The 13,882-nt window shown below is 38.1% G+C and overlaps 1 protein-coding gene across 2 annotated transcripts in view; it reads left to right on the plus strand.

Annotated features, from left to right (window-relative positions):
• The window catches only part of LOC122230455 (ankyrin repeat domain-containing protein 26-like), a 62,881-nt gene continuing 48,999 nt past the window's right edge, over positions 1-13,882 (plus strand). For both annotated transcript variants that reach the window (XM_042976432.1, XM_042976434.1), the window contains exons 1-5: positions 1-400; positions 5,602-5,772; positions 7,733-7,766; positions 8,347-8,482; positions 13,421-13,633. In XM_042976432.1, the coding sequence (XP_042832366.1) occupies positions 13,515-13,633 (119 nt within the window). In that variant the 5' untranslated portion in view covers positions 1-400; positions 5,602-5,772; positions 7,733-7,766; positions 8,347-8,482; positions 13,421-13,514. The remainder of the gene's footprint in view (positions 401-5,601; positions 5,773-7,732; positions 7,767-8,346; positions 8,483-13,420; positions 13,634-13,882) is intronic.

Raw genomic sequence — 13,882 nt, forward strand, 5'->3', positions numbered from 1 at the left:
TGTGGATATGAATAAGAGTACAAAATTAAGAAAGCCCTTTTAGAAATTTTGGTAACTTCTGCTTTGTTTTTAATTCCAACAGAAATGAAGCAGAGTTTATAAAAATTACAATTACTTGTAATGATAAAGTAAGCACAGAATATTTTCCTCCATTGAATTTATGACAAACTAAGTGCCAACTGATAAAATGAATGAAAAAACTTTTTATTGACTAAAGTAACAATTACCTTTAGTATCAAGTTCCATTAAAGGTTGAAGAAAAAAAGCAGCACAGAGGAAGTGACATGGAAGTATCAGAAAACATACATGATGCTGCGGCTGCTGGATTAATTCCACAAAGACAGAATGGAAAAACTGATAACCATCAATTGCCTATTACAGAAAATAAAGATTCTGATAGGTAAGCCTATATAGCAATATTTAAATAGTAGGTAATTGTTATTTTCCTATGCAACAAACTTTTCTAGTTTGAGCTAATGTTCATGATGAACAATTTTCGTATTTTTCATGGAGATATTTCATCCTACGTGCTAATGAGAAAACTGTAAATACCAATGAGATACCGTTTTTTGCAGTCATAGTGATAAATATTTTATTAAAAAAAATAACCAAAGTTAGGAAATGTGAGGAAAATGACATTCTTAGACACTGTGGCTGGATGAAATTGGTAACCCCTTTCTGAAAGATGATTTAGCAGTGTATTTCAGAATTTCAAATATGTCGGGGCACCTGGGTGGCTCAGTTGGTTAAGCGCCCAACTTCGGCTCAGGTCATGATCTTGCACTTCATGAGCTTGAGCCTTGCGTCAGGCTCTGTGCTAACAGCTCAGAGCCTGGAACCTGCTTCATATTCTGTGTCTCCCTCTCTCTCTGCCCCTCCCCTGCTTGTGCTCTGTCTCTGTCACTGTCAAAAATAAAAAATATAACATGAGAAAAATATGTCAGGTAGGTCATCCCTTTATTCCAATGGTTTCATTGCCAGGACTGAGTCCGTCTGAAATACGGAGGTTTTATCCCATGTTTTCTTCTAGGACTTTTATGATTTAAGATTTTATAAAGAAGTCTTTATTTGCGTTTGGGTTGACTTTTGTGAGTGGTGTAAGGTAGAGGCACAGTTTTCTTCTTTTGCATGTTAATATCCAGTTTTCTCAGCATCATGTATTGAAGAGATTACCTTTTCTCTTTTGAGTATTCTTGGGTCTCTTAAAGAGACTTTATGCATGGGTTTTTAGTTGATTTTATGCATGGGTTTATTTCTGGGTTCTTGATTCTGTTTCATTCATCTTTGTGTTTGTTTTTGTGCAACTTCATACGGTTTTTATTACCATAACTTTGTAATAGTTTGACACCAGCAAGTGTGATGCTTCCAGATTTGTTCTTCTTTCTTAGGATTGCTTTGGCTATTTGGGGTCTTTTTTGTTCCTTACACATTTGAGGAATGCTTTTCCTATTTCTGTGAAAAAGGCCATTGGAATTTTGACAAGGATTGCATTGACTCTGTGGGTGGTTTCAGGTAATGTGGATATTTAATGATACTAATTTTTCGAATCCATAAACAACGGGGTATCTTCCCATTTGTTTGTGTCCCTGCTGTTTCTTTTACCAGTCTTGTAGTTTTTACTGTACCTATCTTTCAGAAAGTCCTTGATTAAATTTATTCCAAAGTATTTTGTTCTTTTTGGTGTTTTGGGGAAGGGGATTTTTTCCTTATATTTCTTTTTCAGCTGTTTCATTGTTATTTTTTAGAAATGCAACGGATCTCTTGATGCTGATTTTGTAATTTTTTTAACTAAATATAATCTATTGTCAAATTGGTTTCCATACAACACCCAGTGCTCATCCCAACAGGTGCCCTTCTCAATGCCCATCACCCACTTTCCCCTCTCCCCCACCTCCTATCAACCCTTAGTTTATTCTCAGTGTTTATGAGTCTCTTATTGTTTGCCTCCCTCCCTCTCTGTAACTTATTTTCCCCCGTTCCCCCCCCCCCACCCATGGTCTCCTGTCAAGTTTCTCAGGATCCACATATAAGTGAAAACATATGGTATCTGTCTTTCTCTGCCTGACTTATTTTCACTTCGCATAATACCCTCCAGTCCCACCCACGTTGTTGCAAATGACCAGATTTCACTCTTTCTCATTGCCAAATAGTATTCTACTGTATATATAAACTACATCTTCTTTCTCCATTCGTCGGGTGATGGACATTTAGGCTCTTTCCATAATTTCGCGATTGTTGAAAGTGCTACTGTATACATTGGGGTACATGTGCCCCTATGCATCAGCACTCCTGTATCCCTTGGGTAAATTCCCAGCAGTGCTATTGCTGGGTCATAGGGTTGTTCTATTTTTAATTATTTGAGGAACCTCCACGCTGTTTTCCAGAGTGGCTGCACCAGTTTGCGTTCCCACCAACAGTGCAAGAGGGTTCCCGTTTCTCCATATCCTCGCCAGCATCTGTAGTCTCCTGATTTGTTCATTTTAGCCACTCTTACCAGCATGAGGTGGTATCTCAGTGTGGTTTTGATTTGTATTTCCCTGATGAGGAGTGACGTTGAGCATCTTTCCACGTGTCTGTTGTCCATTTGGATGTCTTCTTTGGAAAAGTGTCTATTCATGTCTTCTGCCCATTTCTTCCCTGGATTATTTGTTTTGTGGGTGTGGATTTTGGTGAGTTCTTTACAGGTTCTGGATATTAGCCCTTCCTTTATCCGATATGTCATTTGCAAATATCTTCTCCCATTCTGTCGGTTGCCTTTTGGTTTTGTTGATTGATTCCTTTGCAGTGCAGAAGATTTTATCTTGATGAAGTCCCAATAGTTCACTTTTGCTTTTAATTCCCTTGCCTTTGGAGATGTGTCAAGTAAGAAATTGCTGTGGCGGAGGTCAAAGAGGTTTTTTTTCCTGCTTTCTCCTCTAGGGTTTTGATGGTTTCCTGGGTCACATTCAGGTCCTTCATCCATTTTGAGTTTATTTGTGTGTATGGTGTAAGAAAAGTCGTCTAGTTTCATTCTTCTGCATGTTGCTGTTCAGTTCTCCCAGAAGAAAGAGACTGTCTTTTTTTTCCATGGGATACTCTTTCCTGCTTTGTCAATGTTTAGTTGGCCATACATTTGTGGGTTCACCTCTGGGGTTTCTATTCTATTCCATTGGTCTGTGTGTCTGTTTTTGTGCCAATACCATACTGTCTTGATGATCACAGCTTTGTAGCAGAGGCTAAAGAGACAGAGTGTGAACAGGGGAGGGGCAGAGAGAAAGAGAGAGAGAGAGAGAGAGAGAGAGAGAGAGAATCCAAAGCAGGCTCCAGGCTCTGAACTGTCAGCACAGAGCCCAATAGGGGGCTTGAACCACAAACCACGAGATCATGAGCTTGGCCGAAGTCAGAAGCTTAACTGACTGAGACACCCAGGCACCCCTGCATCTTTATGTTGATTTTGTATGCTTCATCCTTGGAACAGCTTTTTGGTGGTATCTTCAGGATTTTCTATATATAATAACATATCATCTGCAAACAAAGGCAGTTTTATTTCTTCTTTTTTGATTTGGATGCCTTTTATTTCCTTTTCTTGCCTGACTACTTTGACTAGGACTTCCTCTATCCTGTTGAATAGGAGTGGTCAAGTGGGAAACTTTGCCTTGTTCTTGAACTTAGAGTAAAAGCTTTCCGTTTTTTACCACTGCATATGATGTTGGCTATGGGCTTATCATATTGGACTTCATTATGTCCAGGTGTGATAATTCACTACGCACTTTGTTGAGAGTTTTTATCCTGAAAAGATGAATTATGTCAAATGCTTTTTCCTCACATGCTGGGATGATGATATAATTTTTTTTTATCCTGTTAATGCGGTATATCAAATGTATTTATTCAATTTGATTTCTGAAGGATAATTTTGCTGAGTAAAGTATTCTTGATTGGTAGTCTTTTTTCTCTTAGCACTTTGGATATGTAATCCCACTGCCTCCTGGCATGTAAGGTTTCTGCTGAGAAGTTGTGAATAGCCTTATGAGGGTTCACTTGTAGTCACATAGTCTTTCCTCACACTTTTTCATTATTTTTACTTTGTTCTCTGCTGACTGGATAATTTGATAGTTCCTGTCTTTCAATTCACATTTTTTTTTGGTTGATCCATTTCCTGTCAGTGATCACTCTTGCTTTTTTCATCTCCTTCATTATACTCTTCAGCTCCAGGATTTTTGTTTAGTTAGTTTTTACTATTTCCAGCTCTTTGTTAAGCTTCTCATTTTATTCATAGAGTGTTTTTCTGATTTTACTGAATTGGCTTTTTGTGTTTTTCTTGTAACTCACTGAGTTTCCTTAAAACTGCTATTTTTGAATTCTCTTTTGAATAAATTACAGATCTCCATGTGTTTCTGATTGATTATGGAAGATTATTGTGATCCTTTGATGGTATCATATTTCCTTGATATTTTATATTCTTTGTAGTTTTGCATTGCTGTCTTTGCATTTGAAGTAGCAGTCACCTCCTCCAGTCTTTAATGACTACCTCTTCAGTGTGTCCAAACCTGATTTTTTTGCTCCAGTGGGATGCTGGAAATTCTCTGCAGGAGACCTGGTTTTCCAAAAAGCCTCTCTCATCCACGGTGATTTTCTTAGAGAGTGTTTTCTAGGGAGGGACTCCCAGATGTGGCTGAGAGGGAGGGGCTGGAGGCACTTTATGGGCTATTGCTAGGTCCACAGATTAGACTGTAGTACGTATGCCTGTTACCTGATGCACGGGTAGGCAAGACTTTTCCTCGGTCCCTTGGAAAATGGTGCTAGGTTCCCACAGCTCCTGCAAAGGCAGTTTTGCCCGTGGGTGGATAAGATGCCAGTTTGTTGTAGGTGGGGAGACGCAACAACGTACATCTTGTTCAGCTATGATACTGATATCGCTCTGACATATGGGCATTTTAAAAGTAGTTTTCCCCTAAGATATTTCCTTGATTTCTTCTTTCATGTTATATGGACCTCATGCTACTTTAAAACTTTGTTGAAATTAAGCATTCTTATATTTCAAAGCAAAGCCAAAAATAGAGCACACATCTAGTTATTACTCCCATGTCTAAGAGTCGCTGCCTTTAGGCAATGAACTCTAACTTTTTAGTGTAACCTTCAAGGTTCTTCAGAGTTTCTTTCCTGACTGATCTCTTACTACTTGCTTCCATGTATTTTATGCTTTTTTCCAAGTTCCTAAAAGCTTATACTTTTTCCTTTCAAGGCACCTAGATGCCATCTGTGTAATCTTTGTGCTCACATTCTAATCTCTAAGAAAATGGTTTTCTCCCGTTTCTTTCCCTGGTGACCTCTGCTGTTTATTTTCCCTCTTCAGTAAAGCCTTTCTTGTCCTCACAGCTTTTCACATGTCCATTCTTACAAATCACATTGTATTCTAATTGTATATTTATCTGTGTTTGAAGCAACAGATGAGTATTTCCTTTTGTATGGTTGGTACTTCAGCATTGTTCTCTGAATTAATCAAATTAAGTCAGATGGGTAAAATTCAGAACTTGATGAAGATTGTCTTTTTATTCTTTATCAGTAAAATTGTTAGAAAACATTGGCTTTTTTATGGCTTTTTAATGGCTTTTTTTTTTTAAGGAGGGAACCTGGTTTACATATGAAGAAGATAAAGAAAGGTGAAAATGAAAAAGGGACCTCAAAAGGATCTGTGATCACATCAGTGTTGCAGAAGGCAGATTCCCTAACTGGTGGTCCACTACAAAAGAATGATGGCAGCCATTTCAGTGAAAAGGATCAGCATGAAAGCAGGTAAAATCTATAAATTCTTTATGTGCCTGTGAAGGAATTTTAGCAGTGATTACCTTTTGTGGAAATAAAATGCTGTAGTGTAGGTAGGTCCAAGCTAAAGCAAGAAATACTCAACATATCAAACACACTGCTTGAAAAGTTATGATGAGGGTAAGTGACTTTGTCAAGGAGCAGTTTCAGTAGTCACCATGGAAGCATGGAAGATGAGTAAGTGTAAACAACTCCTTAGAGCATTTTAATTGGGAAAGGTAATAGAGAAATGGATGATAACTGAAAAAGAATGTGAATTGCAAAGGCATTTTCTTTCTCTTTTTATTTTAAGATGGGAGCTTTTAGAGTGTGTATTCTGTTGGAAATGATCAATAGAGATAGACATGGTTAGTTAATTTAATTTTGTTTGCGTTTCCAAACATTAGGAAGTTTGTTGATTGTATTACATTCTCTTTTAAAGATTATAGTAATTGTCTTTAGTACTCTTATTCATGTAATTTTGTGGAAGAAGGTGGTTTATTCTGAATTGGTTCCACAATGGGGTATTCTCATAGAATTGAATGTGCAGATTTAAAAATATATATGTATGTATGCAAGTATATATATATATATACATATACATATACATATATATATATATGGCTGTATAAGTTCTATATGTATATATAAGTATATGTGTATGAGTTCTGTATGTATATATGTGTATGTATACACACACACACACACTTATCATAAACGTATGCAAACACTGAGGCCATTCTGAATAAAGCTAATCCTTCCTTGATGATTTTAGATATCCAGTGCCTTTGATAGTATCACAAATAGCTATGATTTTGTTAGGGACTTTAAAGTATCTGGTTCTATTAAGTTAATATTTATTTAGATTCTGGGGAAAGGGGAAGATTTTGTTTATTTACAATTGGAAAAGAAACTAGTAATCCATAACAGATTATTCCTTTTGGACTAGAGAGCTCTAAATTACAAAAACCATGCTTCCTGTACCAACAGTGCCATTGACACAGATTGTATGCTCAATAAGTATGTGTTGAATGTGGGAATAGACAGTTGAATGAATGAATGAATGAATGAATGAATGCCTGTTGAGGAACTTCTCTAGAAGAAGCAAATCTTTAGTTTATTGAAGGTAGATTTCCCATCTTGCCAAGTATAAAGTCTCTTTAAAAATGTGTAAGATTCAGAAATTGTTATGTATCACTATAGCTAGAAATCGAATCATAATATAAATTCATTTGCTGTCATATTAGTTAGAAACACTGGAGTATTACTGTAACCACATAGTATAAAACACATGCTTTGAAGGCACATTCCTGGGTTTGAATTCAGGTTCTGTTCTTGGCCAGCGATTAGGGCTTCTTGGGCAAGTCACTTCGACTTTCTGTGCCTCATTTTCTTCCTGTGTAAAATACCTAATATACTAACCTACTTCATAGGATTTTTGTGGGGCTTCAAATACCTTGAAGACATGTAAAGTGCTCATAGTAATGCCTAGAGAGTAGTTGCATAGTGAGGCTCCAACACGTTAATATCATGATTGTTAAAAAGGGGTTCTTTCATATAGGGACTTAACTTGCACTTTCCAAGTAGGTTTTAGTGCCAGTAAAAGCTTATTTTTAGTAAAATGACAACAACACAAACAATGGTATCATTCCTATCAAATAATGCTAGTAGCATTAGGATTTTCCTTTGCTTTTGTTGGTTTTTATCTAACTTTAGTACTTTGTTGTGCTCGCTTCAGCAGCACATATACTATAACTGGATACACCTAATCCTTTGTTAATATTAGCAGTAGTGTATTTTCTATGTTGTTTAATGTTACTCCGTTGTTTAATACCTTTGTAGAAACTTAGTTTCAAATGCAGAGATTTTATATCAGAAACAATAGGTTTAGATAGGCTTTGTATTTTAAATATTTAATATTTGCCTGAAAAGAATTGTTGGGTTTTTTCAGACCTGCGAAGAAAATTTCTAAGAAAAAGAACAAGGTAAGCAAAATAGACATTGTAATTTTATTTTATTTATTATTTATTTTATTTTTATTTTATTATATTATTTTGATACATATTTGTTAGGAATATTGTTCAGTGGCAAAAAAATACTTTATGAAAGATGTAGTGAAAAAATAGAAAATCTTCCTTTGTTGTAGAGACATTTGCTGTGAAAAAGTTACTTAGAAATACTAGCTATGGATAACAGTGTCTTTTTGATAAAAATCCGTTCTTTTAAAAAGTCTCTGTGGTTTCACTTTTTAAATGTTTATTCACTTATTTTTAAAATGTATTTTGAGAGAGAGCACTCACAAGTGGGGCAGGGGCCGAAGGAGATGGGGAGAGAGAATCCCAAGCAGGCTCCATGCTGTCCTTGTGGAGGTCACCGTGGGACTCAAACTCAGGAACTCTGAGGTCATGACCTGAGCCAAAATGGAGTCGGATGCTCAACCGACTGAGCCACTCAGATGCCCCTGTTTTTGCTTTTATAAAAAGATGGCTATTTATCACTTCTCTACACCTAGTATATTTTATAAATATTTGGGGGACATTTTGAAATGGTATTATTCATTGGTAGGTCAAAAAGCAAATTACTTCTATGGATGACCTTGTCGGCTTCATTCAGTCATCTGAAACAGCTTCAGAGCATTGTGAGTTGTCTTACTCTAAGAATTTCATGTTGCTGATTGAACAACTTGGCATGGATTGTAAAGGTAGGAAGCCTTTTTACGTATATTGCTGTAGTAATATGTGCACACCTTGCCTACTACTGCACCATAGAGCACTGCTGTATTATAGAGCTGCTCATCTCAGAAATATGTTTTATATTAAAATAAAAGGAGAACTATTGTATCCTCTCAGCCAGAGAGTCGTCATTTCTACTGTACCTTTCTTAGTGGGAATGGCACATCTAATGTGTTTAACTCTGCTTCTCTTCTGTGCCTTCACCCAGGTCAGGTCATTATTTTTCTCCTAGATGACTGAAATAACCTCAGGACTGTTTTCCCTGCCGTTCTACCTCCCAGGACCTTGGTCTACACTGATGACTGAAATAACCTCAGGACTGTTTTCCCTGCCGTTCTACCTCCCAGGACCTTGGTCTACACTGCAACCATAATTAGTATATGTTTTAAAAAGTGTCTTTCATCATGGTACCCCCTTGCTTAAAGCTTAGCTATTAGTTCTCATTGCTATTAGGTTAAAGGCCACAGTCCTCTGGCTTCATCTTGTATGGTTTTACATCCTTCTTTCCGTCTGTGTCTTATCCACTGTGTTAAACGTTTCTTCCTGTGAAAGAGCTTTTCGTTTCCAACAGCTTTAGTTAGGTAAACTGCACATATATGAAGTGTGTCATTTGATAGTTTTGACATATGTTTACACGTAAGAAACGATAACCATAATCCAGACAGTTAACATATTCGTCACCCTTAAAAATCTCATGTCCCTTTAGAGTCCCTTATTATGAAGCTGCCAAATTGTTTTCTAAAGGAGTTGTACGGTTTTCCATTCCCACCAGCAGTCTGTGAGAGCACCAATTCCTGCATACATATTCATGAACACTTAGTTTTGTCAGTTTTTTAAATCCTAGCCATTCGGATGGATATTTAGTATACATCTCATTATGGTTTCAATATACATTTCCCTAATAATGGATGATGGTGAGCATATTTTCATGTGCTTGTTTGCCATCTGTGTATCTTCTTTGAATTGTCCAAATCTTTGGTTGTTTTAAAAATTTGTTTGTTTGTTTTCTTACTTGTCGCGTTTTCAGAATTCTTTGTATATTCTAGGTACAGTTCCTTCTTATTTTGTTTTCTTTTTGTTTTTTTTTTTGGTTGTTGTTGTTGTTGTTGTTTCCACTGAGGCATTTTATTTGCATATATGTATTACATCCCTAGAAAAAGAATCCCAGGATTTCCCCTTCTGTGCATTTTCATCTGGCTTCTTCACGTCCATGACTGTAGCTGAGGTGCTCAGTGTAATGAAACCAAACTGAGCAGATTATTCTGCCATTTTTCTAGATCTTTGCATTGTCCATCAATTCTGGGGCCAGTCACTCCATGCTTGCTTAACCTGCCTGTGAGGTTCACAACAATTTTCCCAAGTCTGTGATCATCAATGATTTTCAATTCACCAGTGTAACCATGTTTCATCATCACAGTTAGAAAGTGGACAATGTTTTTGGAGCATGGCCTAGTAAGGACCTGGCGTTTACTTCTCTTTTCAGTATTGTTATGCTTTGGGGAGCATCTGCCACGACTCAAAATACTTTGAGGAATCTAACCTTCTTAACATTCTGTTTCTCCTTTCTTCCTTTAATCCTAAATGTCTAAATCTTCTCCTTACCTGCGAATGGTCTCTGGCTCATTCCTAACTCCTTGTCATGCAACCAAAACATACGTTTGTAAAGCATAGCGGTGGAGAGTAACAAATATTCAGACTAAAATGCGCAACCAGAGGAAAATCGAGAACATATTGTCCAATACCACCATGGGACAAGTGGTTCTCCTAGGGGTCGTTCTCAGCGTGGGTGTGGTGGACTTGATCTGCGCCAAGCTTCAGGGCCAGGTGGAAACTGCCGGTAAACGCAATAGGAAGGATTTCTGGCTGCCATCAGCCCAGAATAGGATGTGGGGAGAGGGGAAGGATGGGGACATCCCAGGAAAGAGACTGCTGGCATATGAAGTCTCCGGCAGGACTAGGGTGAAAGGAGCCTGAGTAACTGAGGCTTAAGTGAGAGAAACGGTCGCAAGAAGCTGGGAAGCGAAGTCGGAAGAAGGGTGATGATATAGGTAGTGAGAAAAAGATGGGGAGCTAGAGCACAAAACCCATGGCAGGGGCGGAGAGGAAGGGAGGGGAGACAGGTGCACAGGCATTGGGCTCTCCCTTCCAGAAGGGCCATGCCTCTGCCACCGCCGCCGCCTCCCGCTCCAGCAGAGCCTGGGGCCCGGCCCATGCCCACCTCAGTCTAGGGGGGTCGCCTCCTACAGCTACTCCCCCACCTTCAATTCCTGGCAGGTGGCGGACCCCGCCCCCACCCACCCAAGTGCCTGCTGTGCACGTGTGAACAAAGCACCTGCTCTCCAGCCACTGCCAGGGTGGGGCGGGGCAGGGCGGGGTGCTTGGGAAGCTGAGGGAGGAGCCACCAAGGCAGCAAGGAGCACCGCACTTCCCTCTTCTTTTTTAATGTGTACATTCAGTGCTATCAGTCTTCATGTGAGTGCTACTGAAGCAGGGCTCTACAAATTCTACTATGTTTTCATTTTCATTCAGTCCAGAATCCTTTCTAATTTTTTTTTCTTTTTTCATTACTTCTTGACTCAGGGGATATTTCGATGTGTTCTGTAGTTCACAAATAGTTGAGTATTTTCCAGAGATATTTTTGTGCTTGATTTCTGATTTGATTGCTTTGTGGTCAGGGAACACACTATTATGACTTCAGGCCTCTTGACTTCTTCCTTTTATTAAGATTTATTTTTGACCCAGAACGTAGTCTTTTTTGGTAAGTGTTCCATAGATCCTTGAGAAGAATAGTGGCAACCAAGTCTACTATGCCCTTGCTGATGTTGAGCCTATTGAAATATCAGACTATAATTGTGAATTTGCCTATTTCTCTTTTCAGTTCTATCAATTTTTGCTTCATGTACTTTGAAGCTATTAACAGATACATGAACATTTAAGATTGCTCTTAATTGACCCTTTTATGATTATACAATGACCTGTTGTTTATTGCTGGTAATAATTTTTTGCTTGAAACTGTTTTGTCTGGTATTCATAGAGCCACTCTAGCTCAGCCTTCTTTGGTCAAGTGTTAGTGTGGTATACCATATTTCTGTCTTTCGAACAAATTTCTGTCTTGACATTTAAAGTGCATTTTGTATAGGTGGCATATAGTTGAGTCTTCCTTTTTTATCCATTCGATAGTCTGCGTTTTAGTTGAGGCTTTTAGACCGTTTTCATTTACTGTGATTTTTGAGATAGTTGATTTGAATCTGTCATCACGCTGTTTGACTTGCTTTTGTCCTAACTGCTCCTTGTTCCCGTTCTCTTCTTTTTCCGCTTTCTTTTAATCGAGTAATTTTTATGATTCAGTTTTATTTATTTATTTATTCATTCATTCATTCATTCATTCATTCATTTATTCACTTATTTATTTAGGCTTCCTAGCTAGAACTTTTCAGTTTTGCTGCTTTAGTGGTTGGTTTAGGGTTTATAGTCTATGGCTTCAGCATCACAGTCTCCCTTCCAGTAATGTTATACCACATCGTATATAGTTTAGGAAAATTACAAAAGTTGACTTCCATTTCTTCTTTCCTAGACAGATCCTTCCTGGGTCGGTGGGATTATAGTTTTCATGAAGTTTAGGAAGATTTGGGCCATTTTTTTTCCTGTCCCTTTCCCCTGCCTCTTTGGGCAAGTGTATATTTCCCACTTGAAGTTTTCTCCCAGGTTTCCAATGTTAAACTTCAGTCTTTTGTTTTGTGATGTCTAATATGTGTTTATTCCTACCCATCGTATTGTTCATGGCTAACATAATTTACATCTCTGTAAGTGCTATTTGGTTTTGAAAACAATAGCTTCTATGCCTCTAGTTATCTTTTCATGCTTTGTTTGGAGATATAGTTAAATTACTTACAAACAGTTGGATCCTTTAGTCTTGCTCTTATGAATTATTGGGTGAATCCAGAGTGGTGATCAGCCTAACGCAAATTATGAGTTTTTCTATCTTAGCTAATGTGAATAGATACTGTCCCTCGTGCTGTGGGAGCACCAGGCAGTGTTTCCTCTACTCTTTTCAGATTTTTTTCCCTTGATGACTTCCTTCCATGTATGCACTGGTTGTTACTCTGCTGAATAGCCAAAGGGACCCTGTGCAGATGCTCAGGGTTCTTTCTGTGTTCTGCTTTCTCCTCTCCTGGGTGCTGACCTGTCATCTCTATCTGCCTTGACTTCACCAGTTTTGTCAGTTTTGTCACCTCGACTCAAGGAGTCTGGTGAAATCTATTTAAATAATTTATGTCTCCTGTGTCGTAGCCTGAAAACTCTCTCAAGGCAGTGAGCTTGGGCATATATGTTAGGCTAACGTGTTTTGTTTTCAGGGATCATTGTCCTTCATTGTCTGAAGTTCTGCGTCTTGAAAATCATGTTAAAATTGTATTTTGTCTGTTTTGTTTTTGCTTGCTTCAGGTAGGAAGATCAATCAGTACGTGTTACCCCACCTTGGCCAGAAGCAGATTACAGTGGAACTTCGGCACATGCTCTAGACTGTCGAGAGTGCTTGTCTTCCTCCTTTGCTTAATTGTCTCCTGCTCATCCTTCATTCCTCAGTATAGTTATCTCTTCCTCAGGGACATCTATCTTCCTTGGGCCCAATCTAGATCAAGTTATGATCACAGAACTCTGTCTTCTAATAGGAACTATCTGAATTTAGAATTACCGTTTGAGTTGTCTTTCTCCTTCACTAGACTTTAGGCTAATCGAGAGCCAAGGGTCTTCTCTATTGTATCTATAGAGCTGAGTATAACATCTTCCATTGAAGGTATATATATTCACACATTTATTCAATGTGTGAATGAGTGAATTGAAGATGCACAGGCCTGTATATGCAAAAAGTCCTCATATATTTTATTTCTGTTTCTTCTCTGATGCAGATTCTGCTGGCTTCTTGAAAATCCAAGATATACTTGTTTCCTATGAGAAATTACGGAAACTTAACAAAACCACTGTAAACTTCTTACGGGAAAAATGACAAAAATGGAAAAAATGGTTAGTGCACTACAAAACGAGCTACGAGAAGCCAAAGACATGATATCACGGTTAGAGCATCAAAAAGTGGAATGGGAACGTGAATTCTGCTGTTTGAGGTATAGCATCTTGGCTTGAAGGAAATATCTCAGCTCTTTCCTTTTATACTACAGATGTGTAGGGGCAGTTTTGCAATTGCTGACTTACCTTATGGGATTTTCCCGGAAAGAATACTTGTTTAGTGTTGTGAGGTGTGCGATTCTTGGAAATAACACAGCAAGTTCTTAACAGTGAATACTTCTAATAATTTAATGCGTATTCCAAATCACAATTTTAACGGCCATATAAAAGTCCACCATAGTCCAAGA

The sequence above is a fragment of the Panthera tigris genome, chromosome F3 (genome assembly GCF_018350195.1).
Source record: "Panthera tigris isolate Pti1 chromosome F3, P.tigris_Pti1_mat1.1, whole genome shotgun sequence".
NCBI classification, from domain to species: Eukaryota; Metazoa; Chordata; class Mammalia; order Carnivora; family Felidae; genus Panthera; species Panthera tigris.